Below are 24,685 nucleotides of genomic sequence, written 5' to 3'. Positions count from 1 at the left end.
ATTCAGGATTTGGTGAGTGGGCTGACATAAACCATTGATTATTGTTTCCGAGCATGAAATGTAGGCTCATTTCTCAATCTGGACACAATTGACAACTTGCATAACTATATATATTTTTTTTTTAAATACCTACAGGGGTCATTTTCGGGTGCAGTGCTTGCAAGAGAATGTGTACATCAACATTCAATAGTAATTTGTTATTTGAAGACACCCATTATCAACAGGTAGGTTAGTCTGTAACTTTTAAAGTAGCCAAAGAATCTCCTCTAACGGAATGATTGTGTAGCACATTGATTTACATTAATTTATTTTTCACAACAGAGAGAGATGATTTTTCATTTTAGGTCAAGTGAGAAAGATGCTGAATTTGCTAAACCTTGTCAGCCTCTGCATTCAAGTTGAAATGTCTTCCCTGATATGGCAATACCACCTACTACATTGAATTGTTTCGCACAGTTGAATGCAGATGTTAACTCTACCATTGGAAAGTCTGTTGGGTAGCCACATCTAACGCAGCCAAAGCGTGCAGTTTAACCTCGGTTTCCCCGGGAGCAATCAGTAAGCGGAGTTAGCCATCCCGTCCTTGTCGCCAAATTGCTAGAGAAATTCTATAAGAAGAGTGCAGATTCTTTCAAACAATTTTATAAGATTTGCAAAAATGAAGCAATCAATAACAACCACTTAATCAATGCATCATTAGGAAAGCCCAACAAGCAGAGATGTCTCTGCTTTAATAGAAAAAGTACAACCTATTTTGTCGAAGTGGCAGTTTAGCAGATTGGTGGAAAGAGAGACGCAACGTGGTGTGTAAAAGCTGAATTAGCTTGTCTTTTCACATTTAGATAGCTGACGTTGCCACCAATGTCTGTTCCTTTCTGCATGTTTCCACACATCTAAATTCCTGTAGATTGTGGAAACAGTATGTCACATACTGAGGTCGCACCCAAACAACTCTTATTTGTACACACAGACTCACAGACTGAGTAAGATGTGGCTACCCAACAGTTATTGACTTGAATATTCGCATCATTCTTAACTTGGCTAAACAGTATAGTCGTTGTGCGTCCGGAGGCTTCGTAAATTCGCCCTGGCTATCTGCTCCGATTTCAGATCCCTGGCGGAGTGATGCCAGGAAAATATCATCTCCCTCATGGTCAACAAAACAAAGGAGCTGATCGTGGACTTCAGGAGACAGCAGAGGGAGCACGCCCCCATCCACATTGACAGGCCCTCAGTGAAGGTAACCAGCTTCAAGTTCCTCGGAGTACACATCACTGATGTTCCATCCATACCCACAGTGTGGCGAATAAGATTAGCCTGTATCAGCAAAATACTAACATATAACAATGGAAAATTATCTAACCAAAAACAGCATAGTAAGTCTAATTAAACAGTATAGTATGTCATGAATTTTACATTTCCACCACATAATGACGCAGTATAACAGTGGCGAGCAGAACGGCATCTCAGAAATAACAATTTGTGGCTCCTTGTCATGGATGGTCTATTGCAACAGACGACCAAAATGGGTTCTACTCCTACCAGCTATAAACAAGAAGCGGCTCCACTGGGAAAGCAATCACCAAAACTGGACAATTGAGAAGTGGAAAAAGGTTGCTTGGTCCGATGAATCCCGGTTCTGATGGCAGTCAGGATTTGTGTACCTAATTAACTGACCGCTGAGTGTATTTTACATGTTGATTACTGTGAGGGTGGGGGCATCTCTAAATATAATGTCCAAAAATATAAAACAATATTATTATACTTTTTTTTATTGCTTAATATTGTTATTATTATTATTTGTTGTAAATAAATATTTGACCACTTTCCATAATGTCTGTGTTGTCATTAATTCTTATTAAACAAAGGTCCAAAGTTATGTTTTGATTTAGAGCTTTACACTTTAGTGGGATTCACACTAAAATGTTAAATAGTGCTTCCCTCTGGTTGATATTTGGGGTACATGAAATACTGGGAAAAGAAATGAAATGTATTCCGTAGCTTAACTAAACAGCTTTAGTGAACTAATCATCTGGCAACCACAGCAAGGTGTCAGCAGAAGGAAGGCCAGAGAACACATACTTGGACTAGCTAAGGAGCAACACCAGACTGGAGGAGGAAGATGTATCTGCAGTGTAGGACAGGCACCTCCGGAGGACCCACCTTTCATCCGGTCGACCCAAATCCATAAGGTGAAGACTGTGTGTGTGTGTGTGTGTGTGTGTGTGTGTGTGTGTGTGTGTATATATACAATGTTGTTGGAGAAGAAAGGATGATGTTTTTTTTTAATCACACTGATGAATCATAAGTGGTTTGAATGATTTATATTACACAGATGTAGGACATTGAAATAAATGAGGCACACACCCATCTTTTAAACCCCCTGTGACAACGATTATGAAGCACTTGACTAACAAACCAATGGTTTAGCAGTGGAGAGATGTAAAATTCCCTATTTCTACATACAGTAGATTCCATCTATAGATTTGTAAGTCAGACAAGGCACAGCGGTGGGTTGAATTCCATTAGGGGGGAAAGGGCAGGTGGAAATGGCAGTCCTGTCCAGAAACAACCCCTACCCACTACAAACATATAGATCTGAAAGGCTTGGATAGGTAATTAACGTTAATTAATTAATTAATTGGATCGGTACAAGCAATGTTCCCTCAAATCTGAGCACAGCTTCCCTTGGGCTGCCGAGCAGAATAAATATAAGCCTGCTCAGAGAAGTACTAGATTGAACATCACTCAACCTTCTAGAATTTTCCCTTTTAGTGACCTCTATTAACGTTTCACTCTACTGTGGGAATGCTCGAATCAACGGACTATGCAGAATCTAGACTGTCCGTTGCCTTTAATCTTACTTCACTGAGTGCCTTTATAAACTGTCAAGTTGAGAAGCCACTTTCAATGTAACATACCGAAACAAAACGAACTATGCAAGACTTAGTATGCAAAACTAACTGTGCAATATATTTTCTTGTAGGCAGAGCGCATTGGAGTATGAATCTATTGTATTGACAGGCACGACGCAGGACCATACACTACGCAGACCAGTGCACCATAACCAATCAGAGCTGCATTAGACATATTTGCAAAAAGCCATTGCCATACATGGCTCTGAGCCATTCACTTTGAACTAGGGAAAATGCGCTTGCTTTGATATCGACGTGAGAGCTGCATGTAGCCACCTGTGTACATTTGTTCATATTCTTTGCTAGTTATTGAGCGATTATCCCAGTTTTAGCCAATGTCTGGTCAACAATGGGGGAGTAGTTGCTTCCTACAAGAGCACACAATGTGTGCATTTCTATCCATCTTTGAAAAGCCAGTCAGGTTCAGAGATTTTTGTATTCCTTAAAGGGGCAGTGTTGCATTTTGTTGCATTTTGAATGCGTCTTGAATAAGCTAAGTAGCCAATAGGTGGAGGGTAGCATAATGTGCATGTTTCTCTCTAATAATGGTATGGGAATAATAATGCATTTTATTTTTTATGTAACAACACAACATTTTCAGTCACCTCCTTGTCTGATGGACAAGTGGATTAACCTTAACCTAAAGCCTTGCATGCTTTTTTCAAAATGTAGGCCTACTTTGAACACCACCCATTGGCTGCTATTAACAGAACATGCAATAAGCATGTAATAATGTTGAGTGAGCTAGCCTTGCACGCAAACAATGTTGTACCTGCTGGGAAAGATAGATGACGAAATGCAGTAATATGTAAAAACGTTGGTTTTCGAAAGTGAAAGCAATTACCTGCTACGTTAATTATCCTAACCTGCTGCGTAATTTCGGTTAAACCTGCTAAGAAAAATCAAAATTGACGTTAACGTTAACTTGGCCAAAGCTGGATCCCTTCTAGTCATGACCCTGTCCCACGTGCAGTCATACAAAATAACAAAGGACTTTAATCTGTATAGTAGCTCGCTGACAGTGAGCACTGAGCAGTCATTGTTCATGTTATTTTATTTGGCCTATAGAAACTGTAAGGAAAACACCTTCATGGCATTGTATCTAGCTCTTAACAATAGATTTACCTTTTTATACTCCAATGTCACTCTGTTTTACAATAAATAATGAAATGCCATGGATGCTACATGTAGTATATTAAGATAACTGCATTGGAGCAGCTGTGTGGAGTCCAACTATTATAATCATGTTCTTCTTTCTGAAACAGAGTAGCTATGCAAATAGTTACACGTTCCATCCCTTGAGAGAAGGGATGTTAAAAAAGTATGCTTTTAAACGCTTATACTGTAGGCTATCAACCCTACTCAATAAATATAAAATTGAAGTACAAAATGGATAGGCTACTGTGTTGAAAATACATTGCGTGATGCACAATGTGTATATACACACAGAAGACAAGAACGCAAAATGTCGTCAACAGCTTTGCAAGGTGGAGGAATGGAATTTTCAATGCTCTTTCACTTTCCCCAGTTGAACTTTCCTTGTTTAACAAATTACCTCATCCATGGCATATCAATGGGGGAGGCTATGAAGGTAGGGTAGGTAGCCGAACGTTTAGAAGCAGTGTTCAGGGATTTATCAACTCACCGGACACATGGCCACTCTTAATGTCTCCTTTGTGGTACATCTTCTGTGTGTTATTGTTATTTACCCGGTTGTTTATGCTAAATGCAGTGACCAAAAAGAGCAAATGCATTATCTTCATCAAACTCGCCAGACCCTCAATGATCTTTCCATGGTAGGTCAATTTATGTAACCTGTTACAAAGTGACCTTATAGGCAGAAATATTTAGAAATATGGGTCTGAATATAGGCTTTAGCATACTGTGATATCACAATTTATTTATTCTAGATGAAAATTGATTATTGGAGCTTAATTCATTCATATATTTTGTTATTTTATTGAGATATGTGTATTATGTGTGTGGTATAGGAGAGGAGACCAAGAGGCTATATCCCAGAGGAGGAAATGATAATGGTCCAAAGTCCAACGCTTTCAAAAGAGGTGATGCTCAGGAGATCATGAGTGTCTACAATTTCTGTGTTAGTCACGTTCAATCGCATGGTTACACGAAGTGTTATTCTGATTACAGGAGGGGGAAAGGTTTAGACACGAGACTTGTGTTTCAACTAGCCAGCGAGCTCTTCCAACAAAACATAACTCTTGTGAGTTAATCTCAGGGAGCTCCAAGACCTTCTCGCTCGACAATATATGACCTATTCGGAATGTGTACGTTCTTGGTTATGTTTCATTTGTTAACTGTAACTTGTTGCACAATAATTTTTTATTTATACTATTATTATTCAAGTAATCACATGGATATTGATTTTAATGTTGTTTGTTGTTTACTATTTCAGGTCAGAGACATGCTACTGCGTCAAAACATTCCAATTGGTGATATGGTTAAGAACTACTTCAAACAGCTGGACGACTTTTTTTCACCTGAGGTAAAGCATCTTATAGGTTGCATTTTACTGAGAGGGCTGGAGTGGGCCTAGCCTATACCTATGGTGTATAATGTATTATTTTCACTTAAGCGTTTTTCATTTCAGCGCTTCAGCTTGTGCTCGTGGGAGGTCGTGCGAGCTGAAATGTGGAGCATCCCGAGGGATTTTTACAAAGAAATAAAAAATGCCAAGAACACACGTGTGATTTTGATGATTAAATTAAATGTACCACTGTAAGCTTCATATGTTTATGTTATTTATCCGTGATGCAAATTATTTCCATGTAGGCTATGCTATTTAAATTAAGATACAAACACGCCTTACATTGGTTGAAATTGTGCTAGCAATTTTGTAAAATTCAATGGTGTGAAGCAACCTTGAAATACAACGACTTTTTCGTTTAAATGTTATACTAAATGAGATGTTATTCCTACTAACAATTGCATATCAACATCATCTTCAATGAAAAACAATAAACTCCTTTACAATACTCTGAATTCCAGCCATACTTTCCCGCCCTTTCAGACATCATCATATCACTGTAAAACATTGTTGATTCAGATAGTTATTACTTCTAGCAAGTGCATGATATCCAGTAAATATGTAACATAATTATAACTCCACATTCTGAATGTTAGTTCAATGGAGTATAGCAATCGCTAACCGTGCTGTTACTCTTCAGTCTCTACAGTGGAAAGATAATAGATGCAGAGGTAACATAAACTCACATATCTGGATAAAAGTCCAATAAAAACACATGAATACGGAATACTTTGACAAATGATCTACGTGATAGACATATTTTACTCACAAGTGCGTGTAGGCCCAGATTCAAAAGCACCCGAAATACAGTCTCCAATTTAAGCACTAATGTCAAGGTAAGCAGTATTGTCAAGGTCTATACTGCCTGTGCACTGCATAGGCTACCAGTGTCTTATTCTGAAAACCGGGTGCAGAAAGGAGCTCGTCTACGAAATTAAATAAGACCACTAAAACCCGTTTCTAAAACGAAATATAGTAATGTTGAATGTGTAGTTGATATAACCCATACAACGTTGATCTGTATCTTTAAAAAGGAAGTCGAGGTCCAGAAACCACGTTCACCCTTTAAGCAAGTGGTTCCAACGTAGTTGGATACCATAGTTTCCGTGTGTAAATGAAAAGGTGATGCGTTTGCGAAGACGAGATTTAAACACAAGGGTTTCCGAAGTGAAAGGACAACGAAATGTTTGAAAAGAAATGCATATTAATTTACGCTGTCGTCTGACTAAAATGGATTCACAAGTAAATGTTTTTAATCTGAAACATGTTCCTGGTTGGTAATCCAATATTTCAAAATAAAATAACAAATCAGTCAAGAATTGAACAAGTCTTCGAGAGATGCACCTGTCCTTTCCGTGCGTTGTCTCCAGGCCGAAAAATATACTGTCAGGTATGAAAGCGCCTGTCTACCGGGACTTCCACCTTTCACTTTCGGAACACCTTTCAAAATCTTTGTATAAAATATCGACACAGATTGCAGCATGACAGAACTCTGGATTTCGAGAAGAGGGTCGATCAGGAAGGACACTTTATCTCTTTGTCCTTTGAGGATAACGTATTTTTTTCCGGAATTATACAAAGTATAGGCTGTCTTTCGGAAGTCTGCCTAATTTTGCACCTCGGTTGATAGCGAACAGTCAGCGAACTACAGTACACCTACGATAAAATGGGTTCAATAAGCTTTTGGATGTGCTTGATCCTGACGATTTGCACCTGGCATAAAACCTTCGGATGCACTTGGATGAGGACACTTCCTAAGTCTCGGAGCATGTTCCAAGTGTTCAGCAACAACACCATAACGGTGCTTCGGGAAATGGTAGGATACTGTAATGTTTATTAACTTGTTCCTGGTCATTGAGCAGTTGTCATCTATTCAACATTTAATGTGCTGCTGTGTTTCATTTGATTCAGTTACTCGTTTATGTATACAATAATAATATTGCAATCATTTGATTCTATTTTTTGCCATCTCAGGGTCATGTGGTCTCTCGAGAACCTCATATTACTTTCCCTTACGAGGAATACAGACATGTCGATCATTTCAAGGTAAGACATATGCATAGCCTACACTATTTAAAAAGGGTTTTGGTTCAACGTTTTTTCTCATAGTGTAGGACATATAATTAGGTATTAACGAATATGCTAAATTTGCTATACTTTTCTGATATTCATAAGGCATGTACTAAAACAAATCACTCTTCTTCTAGGATGACGACAAGATTGTCTTCATTTCGCAAACTCTGAACGCTATAGAGAAATTGTACAGAAGTGATAACTATGATTCTTTCTGGGACCAGGAAGTAGTTGACGAGTTTATGATTGACCTGCATCGCCAGACCTTGGAGCTGGACCAATGTGTAAGTCTATGTGATTTGTGATTTTCTATTAACATTAATGCCAAAAGGCAAACATTATCCTATATTTTTTAGATTGCCGTATAATGTGATTTAAACGAATCATAACATAACATTAATGACTTATATTTTGTTCCAACAGGTAAAGGCTATAAGAGCTACACTACCAACATCTGACAAAGGAGTGAACAAAAATATGAGCCTTCACTTCAAATTCCTGAAGAATTACTTGAAACGCGAGGTATGTCAATTTGTCTTACCAAGAGAGTGCATTCACCAAATAAGGATATATTCATATGTGATGACACAACATGTGTCTATTCTAAAATATTACATGTGTGTTTCGTTCATGCAGGAATACAGCGCAAGCGGCTGGGAAGGCATAAGGAACGTGGTGCTGAAACACATGCTAAGACTAGTCACAATAATATTGACTAACCAATGAGCCTCGTGTGTGTGTAGAGATTATTTATTTATACTTCTATTTTTTCAACTATTTATTTACACGGTTATTTTTATATATGTTTTATTTATTTATTATGTGAATTCACAACTCGCGAAGTAAAACACATTTTATACTGAATAATGTATTATGTGCTAGGTATTTTTAGGCTATAGAAAATGTAACAACGTTTTCATGCATTGACTTTTGTATTTATGAAGACCATTGCATACTGTATTTATTATTGCAACAATATTGGAAACGTTCGTTATTGTAACGATTAAATACATTTGAAATAAACTAATGTGACCTCTAACAGCTGAAATATATTTTTAATCTAACATATTTACATATGGGCCTAATAAAAAGGTCCTTAGATAGGCCTGATAATGTCACACAGTGTTGTTGTGTCTTAACTTGAAGACTGATGATATCACACAACCCGTGCATAATGGCTGGGAAACCCTTTAAATGCGTCCACAGTGGAGGCAAGATAAGAAGACATTTCAGCACCATGGCAAACAAACAGACAGGAACGGACATGATTACAGCAATCCTGAATGAATCGTGAATAATGATTAGTGAGAAAGTTAAAGACGCACAAATATCATACCCCCAAGACATGTTAACAGCATTACAGTAACTGCCGAGGTTTGCATTTTTTTGGAGATGGGGTATGATATTTCAAATCAAATCAAACTTTATTTGTCACATGCACCGAATACAACAAGTGTTGAACTTACCGTGAAATGCTTACTTACAAGTCCTTACCAACAGTGCAGTTCAAGAAGAGTTAAGAAAATAGTTACCAAATAAACAAGTAACAAATAATTCAAAGCAACACAATAAAAATAACAATAACTAGGAAATTTACAGGGGTACCGGTTCTGAGTCAGTGTGCCGGGGGTACAGGTTAGTTGAAGTAATTTGTACATGTAGGTAGGGGTGAAGTGACTATGCATAGATATTAAACAGCGAGTAGCAGCAGTGTACAAAACAAATGGAGGAGTGGGTGTCAATGTTCTGGCCATTTGATTAATTGTTCAGCAGTCTCATGGCTTGGGGGTAAAAGCTGTTAAGGAGCCTTTTGGTCCTAGACTTGGCGCTCTGGTACCGCTTGCAGTGCGGTAGCAGTGAAAACAGTCGATGACTTGAGCGACTGGCGTCTCGGACAATTTCATAGGCTTTCCTCTGATACTGTCTATTATTATATAGTTCTCGAAAGGCAGAAAGCTTTGCCCCAGTGATGTTCTGGGCCGTACCAACTACCTTCTGTAGCGTCTTACGGTTAGATAAAGACCAGTTGCCATACCAGGCGGTGATGCAAACGGTCAGAATGCTCTCGATAGTGCAGCTGTAGAAATGATTGAGGATCTGGGGACACATGCCAAATCCTTTCAGTCTCCTTAGGGAGAAAAGGTTTTGTCGTGGCCTCTTCACGACTGTCTTTGTGTATTTGAACCATGATAGTTTTCTGGTGATCTGGACACCAAGGAATTTGAAACTCTCGACCCGCTCCAATACAGCACCATAGATGTTAATGGGGGCCTGTTTGGCCCGTGTCAGTGATTGGGTGCAGAGATTAGCGGAGTCAGGCGCAGGACACAGGTTTGAGCAACACAACTGAGTTTACTCACAAAAATTCTAGCAATATTTCAAATAGGAAAATACATACAAACTAACACCTACAACAACCACTAAGACACCAACAATCATGGACAGAACAGAAATGTATGCCAGAGGGATAAATAAGGAACCTGATATGGGAATTGAAACTAGGTGTGTGTAATACAGACAAAAGAAAAAGAAAATGAAACATGGATCGGTGGTAACTAGAAAGCCGGTGACGTCGACCGCTGAACACCACCGGAAAAAGGAGAGTTGCCGGTTTCGGCAGAAGTCGTGACAGTACCGCCCCCAGACTCTAGATGTGAATTGGGGACCCCAATCAGAAACTATATCCTCAGGCGCCCCGTAGTGCCGGATTACGTGGGTGAACAGGGCCTCCGCAGTTTGTAGAGCCATTGGGAGACCGGGCAAAGGAAGGAGGCGGCAGGACTTAGAAAACCGATCCACAATGACCAGGATCGTGGTGTTTCCCCGCGGCGGGGGAAGATCCGTCATGAAATCCACCGATAGGTGTGACCGCGGTCGGTGTGGAATGGGAAGGGGTTGTAATTTCCCTCGGGGCAGATGTCTAGGTGCCTTGCACTGTGCGCATACCGAACAAGAGAAAACATAAACCCTCACGTCCTTAGCTGAAGTGGGCCACCAGTACTTCCCAGCAAGGCAGCACCCCGTCCGACCAATGCCAGGATGACCAGAGGAGGGTGACACGTGAGCCCAACAGATCAAACGATCGAAGACATCAAACGGAACGTACAGACGCCCAGCTGGACACTCAGGGGGAATGGGCTCTGCATGTGACTTCCGCTCGATGTCTGCGTCCACCTCAACAGCCAACAGCTCCCGGTCCCCCACATCATAGTTTCGCTCCGCCGGGCTGAGCTTCTTCGAAAAGAAGGGGCGGAGCTTTGGTGGCGTACCCGAGCGCTGAGACAGCTCAGCTCCTATCCCAGCCTCGGACGCGTCCACCTTTACTATGAATGCCAAGGAGGGATCAGGATGAGGCAGTACGGGAGCCGAAGTAAACAGAGCCTTCAGGTGACCAAAAGCCCTGTCCGCCCCAGCTGACCACTGCAGTTGCACCGGTCCCCCCTTCCACAAGGAGGTAATGTGAGCCACTACCTGACCAAAACCCCTGATAAACCTCCGGTAGTAGTTGGCAAACCCTAAGAACTGCAGCACCTCCTTTACCGTGGTTGGAGTCGGCCAATTACGCATGGCTGAAATGCGGTTATTTTCCATCTCCACCCCTGACGTGGAAAAGAGGTACCCTAGGAAGGAGACGGACTGTTGGAAGAACAGACATTTCTCCGCCTTGACGTATAGGTCATGTTCCAACAGTCGACCAAGCACCCTGCGCACAAGGGACACATGCTTGGCGCGAGTAGCAGAGTATATTAGAATGTCATCTATATACACCACTACACCCTGTCCGTGCAGGTCCCTGAAAATCTCATCCACAAAGGATTGGAAGACTGATGGAGCATTCATTAACCCATACGGCATGACGAGGTACTCATAGTGCCCAGAAGTGGTACTAAGTGCCGTCTTCCACTCATCCCCCTCCCCCCGGATACGCACCAGGTTGTAAGCGCTCCCGAGATCCAATTTTGTGAAGAAGCGCGCCTCGTGCAATGACTCTGTCATACTGGCGATGAGAGGTAGCGGGTAACTGTATTTTACCGTAATCTGATTTAAACCTCGATAGTCAATACACGGGCGTAAACCTCCATCCTTCTTCTTCACAAAAAAATAAACTTGAGGAGGCAGGTGAAGTGGAAGGCCGAATGCATCCCTGTCCCAGAGATTCAGCGACATACGTTGTCATAGCCGCCGTCTCCTCCTGTGACAGAGGATACACGTCACTCCTGGAAGTGCAGCACCTACCAGGAGATTTATCGCACAATCCCCTGTCGATGGGGTGGTAATTGAGTCGCCCTCTTTTTACAGAAGGCGAGTGCCAAATTGGCATATTCGGGGGGAATGTGCATGGTGGAAACCTGGTTTGGACTTAGTGGCACCTAAGGAAACATAGTGGCACCTAAGGAAACACCTACACACCTCCCTGAACACTGACAGGCCAATCCCTTGAGAGCCCTCTGTTGCCACGAAATAATAGGATCATGAGAGGCCAACCAGGGAAGGCCCAACACAACAGGAAACGCAGGAGAGTCCTCGTTTCTCCTCGTGACCCCCCTGTGTTCCCATAGCAATGGGAGCTGTGACCTCCTTAATTAGCCACAACCCCAAATGACGACTATCTAAGGCATGTACAGGTAAGGGAACATCAACAGGAACAATAGGGATCCCTAATCTATGTGCCAAGGAGAGGTCAATAAAGTTCCTAGCTGCGCCTGAATCTACTAGCGCCTTATGCTGGGAATGAGGGGAAAACTCGTAGTCATCCAGAGTCGGGCCTTCCCTTCCGCAGATGGTGTTGGCCCACTCCAGGTCTTTTCCAGTCAGGCAGGAGATGAAGGAGCTCACGTCCCAAAGGGGCCGGCTGAACAGCTGTCAGGTAGAGCTCCAGCTGGAGTAGGAACCCCTGGCACCCGGCAGCTGTTCCGTGATACACTCCGGGGGCGAGAACCCAGGTGTGTGTAATACAGACAAAACAAAATGAAAATGAAACATGGATCGGTGGTGATTAGAAAGCCGGTGACCACACTGCCAGTTCTCTGACCTCCTCCTTAGACTGGTCGTTGTGGGTGATCAGGCCAACCACTTTGTGTTGTCAGCAAACTTAATGATGGTGTTGGAGTCGTTTTGGCCACGCAGTTATTGGGTGAACAGGGAGTACAGGAGGGGACTAAGTACACACCCCTGAGGGGCCCCAGTGTTGAGGATCAGCGTGACAGATGTTTTGTTGCCTACCCTTACCACCTGGGGGCGGCCCATCAGGAAGTCCAGGATCCAGTTGCGGAGGGAGATGTTTAATCTCAGGGTCCTTAGCTTAGTGATGAGTTCCTGGGAAATCAGTATGTCTTTCTCGTCAGACTTGTAAAGAAAAAAGCTTCTTCCAGTTCGTTGTGAGTAATCGCTGTTCTGATGTCCAGTAGATATTTCCGGTCGTAAGAGATGGTAGGGAGAGGGAGAGGGAGAGGTGTGGTGCCAAGACAAGTAAAAAAATAAATGACAAACAACGCAAAAAAACAATCTATTTGTGCATCTGGGTAGGCATATAACGTGAACGTCTAGCAAACGAAAGGCAGCGAGTTTGTATCTCATCACAGACAACCTTATCATTTTAAGTAACGTTGTAATGGTAAGAGTTTATTTTGTCCTTGTGGTATAATATTTTAGCTTCTGTAACTTTCTCACTTATTATTCAAAGATTCATACACGATTATCAAAAATTATTGTAGAATCCACATAAATGTAGAAGTGCTTAGAAGCATATTCTTCTTTTGTTTACAGTAAAAGTGACTCCAAAATGACACAAAACATGATCTACCATTAATTTCTATTGGACACAAAATAAATCTGAAACTTAACCAAAACAAACAGCAAATGCATCCAACTAGTTTGTAGAGTCGCAAACTGGATTTAGTCATTGGGAGCTATCAAAATGGGACCAAATACGTGTTACTACTTCAATACACATATAAGTTCATTTCTCCCAATACTTTTGGTCCCCTAAAATGGAGGGGGTATCTACAAAAAGTGTTGTAATTTCAGAAAATATGTCAGATCTCCCCAAGGAGATGTGGGTGTGGAGTCAGGCGCAGGAAAAACAAGTTCCGAAAGAAAAGGGCGTTTCGTTTAACAAGTTCAAAATAACAGGACTCCGGACTACAACAGTAGCCACAAACCATACTAAAACACAGTCCAGGGAAAAAACACCTGTTAAAAAATGAACAAGAGAAAACGCAACCCAAAACTTACTGACAGTCAAACAAAAACAATCCCGCACATAACCCAAAGGAAATGGCGAGATTAAATATCCCCTCTAATTAACCAAAATGAAACCAGGTGAAACACAAAACAAACATAACCAAAAGAAAAGGGGAAAAAAAAGGATCGGTGGCAGCTAGTAGACCGGTGACGACGACCTGCCGAGCGCCGCCCGAACAGAGAGAGGAGCCACCTTTGGTGGACGTGGACGCAGGCCTCGAGGACGACCCAGAGGGCGAGGTGCAGGGCTATCAGGATGGAGGCGGTGGAACTCACCCAGCAGAGATGGGTCCAAGATGCCCCCCACCGGTACCCAACACCTCTCCTCCGGACCGTAAACACGCACTGAAACGGCGACAGGTCCGTGGAGGAGTGGCGAAGTGAATTCTGGAACGAACCTCGCCCATTCTCCAGGCCGGTCCTGTCAATACGACCGCAGAAACCTGCCCAGATCCTGGTTCACTCTCTCCACCTGCCCATTACACTCAGGGTGAAAACCAGAGGTCAGGCTGATCGAGACCCCCAGACGCTTCATGAACGCCTTCCAAACCCGGGAAGTGAACTGGGGACCCCGATCAGAAACTATATCCTCAGGCACCCCGTAGTGCCGGAAGACTTCTGTAAACAGGGCCTTGCAGTCTGTAGGACCTTAGGGACACCGGGCAAAGGGAGGAGACTTGGTGATGTTGTATTTGTTCATTGCATTGCACAGTAGGCTATTACCTTATTAATCATAGTATCCGTGTAATTCATTGTATTAATATTATTCACAAGGAAATTCATATTAAAGTTATTTGTTATGTTTACTATTTTTCCCGGGTTAGAAACATGAGTGTGCATCTTAACCCTCGCATTGGAGATAAGGTGAAGAACTACTTCAAACAGCTGGATGACTTTCTTTCACATGAGGTAAAACATCTCCTATGTTTACTTTTTTGTTTGTTTTTGGGTCCCTATACCTATGATGTAAGCCTATGTGTGCCATGTTTCTTTTTAAAATAAAATAAAATATATTCGTTTCCTGCTTTTTCTTTCAGAAATCAGTTCGTGCGCACGGGAGGTCTTGAGAGTTGAAATAGAGGGCATCCTGAGACATTTTCAGAAGAATTTAAAAATGCCAAGAATGTACGTGTCATGGTAGCATGTTGTAGTTACATTTTGCATAAGTTTATTAAAACATGTTTTATAAGTAATAGTGTTCTTTATAAGTAAAAAGTTCTAGATACAACCAAAAAGGGTTTTATTGATTGTTTCATATATATCACCCCTGAAGGTTCTATATAGAACCCTTTTCTAGAGTGTGTATAATATTTGAATAAACACACGCACACACAGCTTATATTTGTTAGAAATGTGCTAGTAATTTTGTAAAGATGTGTGACCTGAATGAACCGATTAATGAAGACGAATTTCTCAATGAAATGTTACCATAATACCATACCAACATCATCTTCAATGAAAAACAACAAAAGCCTTTACAATACACTTTTAAACAAGATATCATATAATTGTGGCATGTTATCACTGTAAAAAATGGTTTATTCATGTAGTTATTAATAATATAAAGTATATACTGCAACATAATCATTATTATATTTTGAATGTTAGTTCAATGGAGAGTACCAATCGCTCTTAAAACAAAGCCTATACTCTTCAGTCGCTGGGGAGGAAAGGTAATAGATGCAGAGTTCCCATCAACTTACATAACCGGAGGAATAAATAAAATATGTATTTACAAGCCCATTAAAGACAAGACTATTGAATACAGAGACAGATTATCTACGTGAAAGAAGTATCATACGCACACATTCCTAATGGCCCAGATTCAAAAGCCCCCGCAATATAGGCTCAAATTTAAGCAGTATTCCCAAGGTCAATTCTACCTGTGCACTTCATAGGCTACCAGTGTCTTTTTCTGAAAACCGGGAGCATATAGAAGGGGGTCTATCAAAATATTTCAGACCACCCAAACCTGTTTCTAAAACGAAATAAAGTAATGTTGAGTGTGTAATTCATACAACCCATACAAGGTTGATCTGTATCTTTACATAGACAGTTGGGGTCCACAAACCACAATTACCCTATAAGCAGGTGGTTACAACGTAGTTGACACCAAAGTTTCTGTGTGCAACTGAAAAGGTGTTGCGTTTTCAAACATTAAATACTTTGGTTTTCGAAGTGAAAGGCCAAACTAAATGTGTTCTATATGGTGATATTTATTTCGGCCATAGTCCGATGGATTCACATGTTTATTTTTTTCATCAAAATAATCCTGGTTGAAAGGTCAAAATTTCATGATAAAATAGCAAATAGCTGAAGATGTAACAATTATTCGAGCGATGCACCTGTCCTTTCGATGCATTTTCTCCACACGTACAACAACACTCAGGTATGAAAGTGTAAGGGAACTTCCACCTTTCACTTTTGGAACACCTTGCAGACTCGTTGTATAAAGGATCGACACAGGTTGGAGCATGGAAGAACTTGGGTGGCAGAACTGGTATTGATCAGTCAGGAAGAACACGTTATATCTTTATCCGTTGCGGACAACTTACTTTTGTCGGAATTATACGAAGTAGTCTATCTTTCGGAAGTGCACCAACGTTGATTGCGGACAGACCGAGAACTACAGTAGACCTACGCTAAAATGGGTTCAATCAGCTTTTGGATGTGCTTGATCATGACGATTTGCACCTGGAATAAAACCATCGGATGCACATGGATGAAGACACTGCCTCGGTCTCCGAGCATGTTCCAAGTGTTCAGCAACAACACCATAACGATGCTTCAGAAAATGGTAGGATATAGGGTCATGTTTAATCACTTGTTCCTGATCATTGAGCTCTTGTCATCTTTTCAACATGTCATGAGCTGCTGTGTTTCATTGAAATTACCTGACTCCTTTTTGTACAATAATAATAATGCAATATTTTGTTTATATTTTTTGGCATCTCAGGGTCATGAAGTCTCTCGAGGACCTCAGATCACTTTCCCTGACAAACAATACAGACAAGTCAATAATTTCAAGGTAAGAAATATGCATAAAAAATGTTTTGTTCTATCCATAACTCTTTTTTTTCTAAGAGTGGATTAAACACTGAATTCGGGAAGTATTCAGACCCCTTCACCTTTTCAACATTTTGTTATGTTACAGACCACTTCTAAAATGGATTACAAATAAATAAAAAAACATCATCAATGTACACACAATATCCCAAAATGAAGAAGCAAAAAACTGTTTTTGTTTTTCATAAATTAGCAAAAATGTCGAAAAACATGTTTTGGCTTTGTCATTATGGGTTATTGTGTGTAGATTGATGAATGAAATCATATTTATTACATTTTAAAATAAGGCTGTAACGTAACAAAATGTACAGATAGTGAAGTGTTCTGAACACTTTCCGAATGCAAAGTATATAATTAGGTTATAACGAATTTACAATTTGCTATAATTTTTCGATATTTGCCATCAATTCATAAGGCATATACTAATACAAATCACTCTTCTTCTAGGCTGACGAACAGATTGCCTTCATTTCGCATACTCTGAACGCTATAAAGAAATTGTACAGCAGTGGTAAATATGAGTCCACCGCCTGGGACCAGAAAGGAGTTGACAAGTTTATGAATGACCTCTATCGCCAGACCTCGGAGCTGGACCAATGCGTATGTCATTTGTGATTTTCGCCTCTTTAACAGTAATGCAAAAAGGAAAACATTATACTATCCTTCTTAATTATAATATAAGTGGTTACATGTTATTCAAAACATAATATTAAATGAATGATTTGTATTTTGTTCTAACAGGTAAAGGCAATGAAAACTAGACTGTCCAAATCTGTCAACAGAGTGAACAAAAAGATGAGCCTTCACTTCAAGTACCTGAAGCATTTCTTGAAACGCGAGGTAGGTTGATCCATTTGTCTTACAAAGAGAGTACATTCACCAAATCTGGATGTTTTTATGTGATGATACAATATGTGTCTATTCTCAAATATTAACAAGTGTATTTCGTTTATGCAGGATTACAGCGCGAGCGGCTGGGAAGACATAAGGACAGTGGTGCTGACACACCTACAAAGACTAGACACAACATTAAGTAGCAAATGAGCGTTATGTGTGTGTTGTGTAGATATTTGTTATTTATATATCTATGTATCTATTCATATATCTAACTATATATTTTTACATGTTTACTTATTTGTTTTTTTAACGTATTTATTTATTGTGTAGTCATGTATTCACAACTCCGAGGAGTAAATATTTTTTTATTCTGAATAGTTATGTGATTGACTTAGGCTATACATAGCCTAATGTATCAATGTATCCGTACATTTTTTTTTATTCATGAAGGCCATTGCATACTGTATTTATTATTGACACCTGATAGGAAATGTTTGTTATTGTAATAATGAAATATATTAAAATTAAATAAATGTGTCCTCTACAGCTGTAATCTTTTTTAATCAAATAAATTGTAATTTATCGCATACACACATTTAGCAGATATTTTAACGGCTGTAGCTATATGCTTGTTTTTCTAGCTCTATCACTGCAGTAATATCTGACAATACAAAACAATACACACACATCTAAAAGAAAATGAATGGACATAAGAAACATAGAAATATGTCGGAGTCCGGAGTATATATACACAGTACCAGTCAAAAGTTTGGACACACCTCAGGGTTTTTCTTTATCTTTACTATTTTATACATTGCAGAATAATAGTGAAGACATCAACACTATGAAATAACACATATGGAATCATGTAGTAACCAAAACATTGTTAAACAAATCCAAATATATGTTATATTTGAGATTATTCAAAGTACCCACCCAGCTTTGATGTCTGCTTTGCACACTCTTGGCATTCTCTGAACCAGCTTCAGGAGGTAGTCACCTGGAATGCATTTCAATTAACAGGTGTGCCTTGTTAAAAGTTCATTTGTGGAATTTCTTTCCTTCTTAATGCGTTTTAGCCAATCAGTTGTGTTGTGACAAGGTAGAGGTGGTATACAAAAGATAGCACTATTTGCTAAAATACCAAGGCCATATTTCTGTCAGGAACAGCTCAAATAAGCAAGGAGAAGTGACAGTCCATCATTACTTTAAGACATGAATGTCAGTCAATGCGGGAAATTTCTAGAACATTGAATGTTTCTTTAAGTGCAGTTGCAAAATCCATCAAGCACTATGATGAAACTGGCTCTCACGAGGACAGCCACAGGAAAGGAAGACAGAGTTTATTAAGACCCTGATGGAACAGGTGTTTTCGAACTGGGTTGGAAAAAAGCCTGCACCTTCTCCTGCTGGTCTCCAGGACCGTGCAGACAGTTTTGGTGACCACTTCCCTACAGGATAATATACTATGATCTTTACAGTTAAACAGACTTTGAATATTATGAATTAATCCCAACATTATTTAGAAAAAGGGAGAAATGAACCAATGCCAAGTTTTGACCTTGCAGAGTCAAAAACGTGCACAGCACTATGACACACACACACACACACACACACACAAAGAAAATAGAAAGTTCCAACAAATCATGTTGTCGTTGCTTGTCAACATTGCATACATAGCAGACAACAGTAAGCTGAAAGTTGGTTACGTCATTGTGAAAATGAAAGTTGGGAGATGTGGGTATTGACGCTGACGTTTCCCATTCACTTTTCCGTTGTAGCGCAACAGCAGAGGACTACGGAACAATATTTCGGACTAACTTTGATCGAAAACCACTAAATGAATGTCTTATATGGCTACATTTCTTAAGAAGTTTGGGTTTTCGCCTTCGACGATATTATCGGACTTTTTTTTCGGTTCAAGCGAAGTTATTAGCAGTTGAAAGCAAAGCTCGCGAATAGCCTATAGTCGCTAGTAATAGTAAAGCCGATATCTAAAATGAATAATCTTACCTTGTGATTCAATTATAATTTAAAGCTGATTTCAAGGAGAATGTGAATAGATTTACTTGGGGTTTTTTTCGGAAGTCACCGCCTCCGGTAGGTTGATCGGTGGGAAATTCTCCATTCAGTTTTCCCTTTCCCAATTCCACATAAAACTACTTAACACAATGAATATGTTCAAACTCATATGGAAAACTAACAGCGAAACAAATAGCTGTTTACAATGTATACAATGCAGAGCTGGACTTGTATTTGTCTTATTATTTGCAGTATGCAGAGCGTGTGTCATTGCTGTGACTGGAGCCGACACCACTACGGTCACTTGAGCGCAGAATACCTTTCCCTGCTGGACCAGATGGTGAGTTATCAGCACACTGTAAAAGGAGACTGAATGCATGTATTAAGGACAGCAAAACAACCAACCAAGTAAAATAGTCATATGTTTCATGTTTAGCATCTGTGTTAGAAAACTGTTAGCCTATATTTGAATATACATACTAAAAGGGCGCTAAGGCTATAATGACAGAGATATCAAGAGACGCTATCTACATTAGGCCTACTGTACTTGCAGTATAAGCTATACTTTATGTCTGTCTTGATTGCTCTTGAAGTACACGTGACTTAACACCCTATATTGATTGTTTTCCAGGGAGGAGATATAACAAAGCAGAATGCCCCAGTCTTTTTCCCAACATCACTTTACAGACACATAGATGATGCCGAGGTAAAGGCCAGAATTTTTACTAATCATGTTCTGATATGCTTTGGTTTTGCGGTCTTGACCCAATGTTATATTGATGCCATAACGGAAGCCTATACTGTTTATAATCTTCTTTTAATATCTTCCTGTGTAGGTTGAGGACAAAGTCAGATTCCGGAACGAGGCCATCTATAAAATCACAAAACTGTTTGATGGGAATATGAAGTCCGTCACCTGGAACAAGAAAAACCTGGACGATTTCCTCAAAATTCTAGAAAACCAATTTGAGAACCTTAATTCCTGCGTAAGTAACGGGTCTATTTAAAGTATAATCCCTGTTCAGGTCAGGGTTCTCCAATCCCGTTTATGTCGAGGTACCCTCCTGTAAGTTTTCGCTCCAACCCCAGTTGTAACTAACCTGGTTAAGTTGATCAACTACCTAATTAATCAGGTGTGGTAGATTAGGGTTGGAGTGAAAACCTAAAGGAATGCAGTTCTCCAGGAACAGGGTTGGAGAGCCCTGGTTTAGCTGTAGCCTACTAACTCTACAAGTGGAGAAATTGACTTATAAAGTACACATATGTTCAACTTTTTCCACATTTTGTTACCTTACAGACTTTTTCTAAAATTGATCAAATTGATTTTTCCCCTCTTCAGTTTATACACAATACCCCATAATGACAAAGCAAAAACCATGTTTTAGATATTTTGTCAAACATAATAACAATACAAAACTGAAATATCACATTTACGTAGGTATTCAGACCCTTTACTCAGAACTTTGTTGAAGCACCTTTGGAAGTGATTACAGGCTTGAGTCTTCTTGGCTATCATGCTACAAGCTTGGCACATCTGTATTTGAGGAGTTTCTGCCATTCTTCTCTGCAGATCCTCTCAAGTTCTATTCGGTTGGATAGGGAGCGTCGCTGCACAGCTATTTTCAGGTCACTCTAGAGATGTTCGATCATTTTAGCGTAAGTCCGGGCTCTTGCTGGGACACTCAAGGACATTCAGAGACTTGTCCCAAAGCCACTTCTGCGTTGTCTTGGCTGTATGCTTAGGGTCGTTGTCCTGATGGAAGGTGAACCCTCGCCCCAGTCTGAGGTCCTGTACGCTCTGGAGCAGGTTTTCATCAAGGATATCTCTGTACTTTGCTCTGTTCATCTTTCCCTTGATCCTGACTAGTCGCCCAGTCCCTGCCAATGAAAAACATCCACAGCATGATGCTGCCACCACCATGCTTTACCGTAGGGATGGTGCAAGGTTTCCTCCAGACGTAATGCTTGGCATTCAGGCCAAATATATTTCATAAGACCAGAGACACTTGTTTCAGTAGAAATCAGTAGAAATCTGAAGCTCTGTCAGAGTGACCATCGGGTTCTTCGTCACCTCCCTGACCAAGGCCTTTCTCCCCCGATTGCTCAGTTGTGCCAGGCGGCCAGCTCTGGGAAGAGTCTTGGTGGTTACAAAGTTCTTCAATTTAAGAATGATGGAGCCCACTGTTTTCTTGGGGACCTTCAATGCTGCAGAAATGTTTTGGTACGCTACCCCAGATCTGTGCCTCGACACAATCTTGTCTCAGAGCTCTACGGACAATTTCTTCAACTTCATGTCCTGGTTTTTGCTCTGACATGAACTTTCAACTATAGGACCTTAAATAGCAGGGTGTGACTTTCTAAATCATGTCCAATCATTTGATTTTACCTCAGGTGGACTCCAATCAAATTGTAGAAACACCTCAAGGATGACCAGTGGAAACAGGATGCACCTGAGCTGAATTTTGAGTCTCATAGCAAAGGGTCTGAATTCTTATGTAAATAAGGTATTTCTGTTTTTCCATTGTCATTATTGGGTATTGTGTGTAGATTGATGAATCATTTTTTTCTTTAATCCATTTTAGAATAAGGCTGTAACGTAACAACATTTGGAAAAAGGGAAGGGGTATGAATACTTTCCAAACGCACTGGATATGGGTTATTACAGATTTTGAGCCCGTTTGCCACATCACATAAATAATATTGCAGCAATGAGAAATGTAAATTATTGTGGATTATAATTAATGGAACGTTTTCATGGGCTTTGATGCATTTTTCATTATGGCAAATCAAGTTTGATATTTTAAAGTGGAAATTACAATCTTTAGAATCCTTTTCAAACATTGAATACACATTAAATTTCAATTTCCTGCCGTGCAGAAAAATTCTCAGAAAAAAAGGGATCAAATGAAGATCCTACATCTGTATGATGCTAAAGTATTGTTTCATTTTGTCCGCCATGTATCACCTGCCATGAAACCTGAGAGGAGACTGAAACTTCAAGAAGTTGAATAGGAAGGTTCTGAGAAAAATGGTGAGTTTGATTTCGTATGGAAATGTGTTTAATACATGTAATCATGAATATAAACTAGGGTAAACAGGGGCAGTGTTCTTTAAAAAAAATAGTGAGTACTGGGGACATATGTATTAAGCATCTCAGAAGTGCTGATCTTGTATCAGGTCTCCTCTGTACTTATTTATAGTGATCTTGAAGACAAAACTGATCCTAAATCAGCTCTCCTACTCCGAGAAGCTTAATGCATATGGCACCAGTTCATTCTATGTTGTTCAAGACAATATGGTCACTATTTTGCCAAGAAAGTTCACCCCACTAATATTTGAAATGTTCTGTTTTTCAGAACTACAGTGCTCATCAGGAAAGAGATGAAACGTCATCTGCAAATATTGGATATCCTTATGGCACAATTGTACTGACAATCCAGACTCATTTCAGAAGCTACACCCTTACCAGTTTATAAAGCATGAATACAATCATGTGGGACCCTGTCAGTCTATTTATTATATTTAAATAATAAATTATCGTTTTTTATTTAAATAACTTATTATTTATATTTTGTATTTCCGGCGACAAAAGCCTGCCATGGAAACAGGCGGAGGCAGATGGAGAGATCAGGAGTTACGGCAGAGACGGGAGCACGAGAGCCAACCCCCCCCCCCCCCCCCCCCCAAAAAAAAATTGGGGAGGGACACAGGTTGGCGAGCGGAGTTGGTCACGGTTCCAGTGCCATGTTTTACGCACTATTTCTTTGTTTTTGGCCGAGTGTGGCTCCCAATCAGCGGCAGCTGTCTATCGTTGTCTCTGATTGGGAATCATACTTATGCAGCCTTTTTTCCCACCTGTGTTTTGGGGTATTTAGTTTCTGTTCAGTGTCTGCACCTGACAGAACTGTTTCGGTTTTTCACTTTGTTCGAGTGTTTTTTGAGAAATAAAATATGAACACTTACCATGCTGCGCTTTGGTCCGATCCTCATTCTGACGAAAGTCGTGACAGAACTACCCACCACAAAATGACCAAGCAGCATGGCCAGGCGGAGAAGGGATCCTGGGCACGGGAGAGAAGGGAGTTTAGGTCATCGTGGACATGGGAGGAGATCATGGCAGGCGACAAAAGCCTGCCCTGGAAACAGGCGGAGGCAGATGGAGAGATCAGGAGTTACGGCAGAGACGAGAGCACGAGAGGCAACCCCCCCCCCCCCCCCCCAAAAAAAAAAAAAAATGGGGAGGGACACAGGTTGGCGAGCGGAGTTGGTCACGGTTCCAGTGCCATGTTTCACGCACCGTGCCTTCAGTGCACAGTCACAGCTCGGTGCGTGCAGTACATGCTCTCCGTACCTGCCCCGTAAAGAGGGGTATCCAGCCAGGAAAGGTGGTGCCGGCTCAGCGCTCCTGGTCTCCAGTGCGCCTCCTCGGGTCAGGATAACCTGCGCCTGCTCTGCGCAAGGTGTTTCCAGTGCACCTGCACAGCCCAGTGCATCCTGTACCAGCGCCTCGAACATGCCGGGCTAAAGTGGGGATTCAGCCAGGAGGGGTTGTGCTTGCTCTAAGCTCCAGACCTCAGTGTGCTTTCACAGCCCAATGCATCCTGTGCTGGTCCCCTGCACTTGCTGGATTGAAGTGGGTATCCAGCCAGGATGGGTTGTGCTTGCTCCACAAACCAGGCCTCCAGTGTGTCTCTCCAGCCCGGTGAGTCCTGTGCCTGCTCCACGGACCAGGCCTCCGGTGTGTCTCTCCAGCCCGGTGAGTCCTAGTGAGTCCTACTAATGGTCAATAGTGAATTGTAAATTGGAGTTGGGTTTCAGTTCAACATCTGTTCGGATTCTGTGGAATGCCACTCCTGAACTCAGTGCCATATTGTCATAGGTCTGTACATTGAGTCGGGGGCAGGATGTGGCCATTGGCCACGTTGTACTGCAAGGACTTCTGATTGGTCAACCCCAGGCTGGGGAGGGGGGTTATAAAAGG

At 40.9% G+C, this 24,685-nt stretch overlaps 2 protein-coding genes and 1 pseudogene across 2 annotated transcripts; all 3 read left to right on the top strand.

The window, feature by feature from the left end:
• Positions 1 to 7,048: 7,048 nt before the first annotated feature.
• On the top strand, positions 7,049 to 8,624 carry LOC118951914 (interferon a3-like). The gene is made up of 5 exons (XM_036973857.1): positions 7,049 to 7,279; positions 7,438 to 7,509; positions 7,671 to 7,820; positions 7,960 to 8,058; positions 8,173 to 8,624. Exons 1-5 carry the CDS (start codon positions 7,130 to 7,132, stop codon positions 8,260 to 8,262), a joined length of 561 nt encoding a protein of 186 aa, XP_036829752.1. The 5' UTR covers positions 7,049 to 7,129; the 3' UTR covers positions 8,263 to 8,624.
• A 7,802-nt stretch (positions 8,625 to 16,426) lies between these two features.
• On the top strand, positions 16,427 to 17,889 carry LOC118951917 (interferon a3-like). Its single transcript, XM_036973861.1, has 5 exons — positions 16,427 to 16,576; positions 16,736 to 16,807; positions 17,293 to 17,445; positions 17,587 to 17,685; positions 17,803 to 17,889. Exons 1-5 carry the CDS (start codon positions 16,427 to 16,429, stop codon positions 17,887 to 17,889), a joined length of 561 nt encoding a protein of 186 aa, XP_036829756.1.
• Positions 17,890 to 19,909: 2,020 nt separating this feature from the next.
• LOC118951909 lies at positions 19,910 to 22,959 on the top strand (annotated as a pseudogene).
• Positions 22,960 to 24,685: the final 1,726 nt, after the last annotated feature.

This window comes from Oncorhynchus mykiss, unplaced genomic scaffold (assembly GCF_013265735.2).
Source record: "Oncorhynchus mykiss isolate Arlee unplaced genomic scaffold, USDA_OmykA_1.1 un_scaffold_336, whole genome shotgun sequence".
NCBI classification, from domain to species: domain Eukaryota; kingdom Metazoa; phylum Chordata; class Actinopteri; order Salmoniformes; family Salmonidae; genus Oncorhynchus; species Oncorhynchus mykiss.
Note: the sequence above shows the minus strand (reverse complement) of the source record. Positions and strands in the feature narration are given on the sequence as shown.

Coding starts and splice junctions, on each gene's coding strand:
- LOC118951914 (XM_036973857.1), top strand. CDS start 7,130: ATGGGTTCAATAAGCTTTTGGATGTGCTTGATCCTGACGATTTGCACC. Junction 7,510..7,670: donor GACATGTCGATCATTTCAAG/GTAAGACATATG, acceptor CTCTTCTTCTAG/GATGACGACAAGATTGTCTT. Junction 7,821..7,959: donor CCTTGGAGCTGGACCAATGT/GTAAGTCTATGT, acceptor TTGTTCCAACAG/GTAAAGGCTATAAGAGCTAC.
- LOC118951917 (XM_036973861.1), top strand. CDS start 16,427: ATGGGTTCAATCAGCTTTTGGATGTGCTTGATCATGACGATTTGCACC. Junction 17,446..17,586: donor CCTCGGAGCTGGACCAATGC/GTATGTCATTTG, acceptor TTGTTCTAACAG/GTAAAGGCAATGAAAACTAG. Junction 17,686..17,802: donor AGCATTTCTTGAAACGCGAG/GTAGGTTGATCC, acceptor TCGTTTATGCAG/GATTACAGCGCGAGCGGCTG.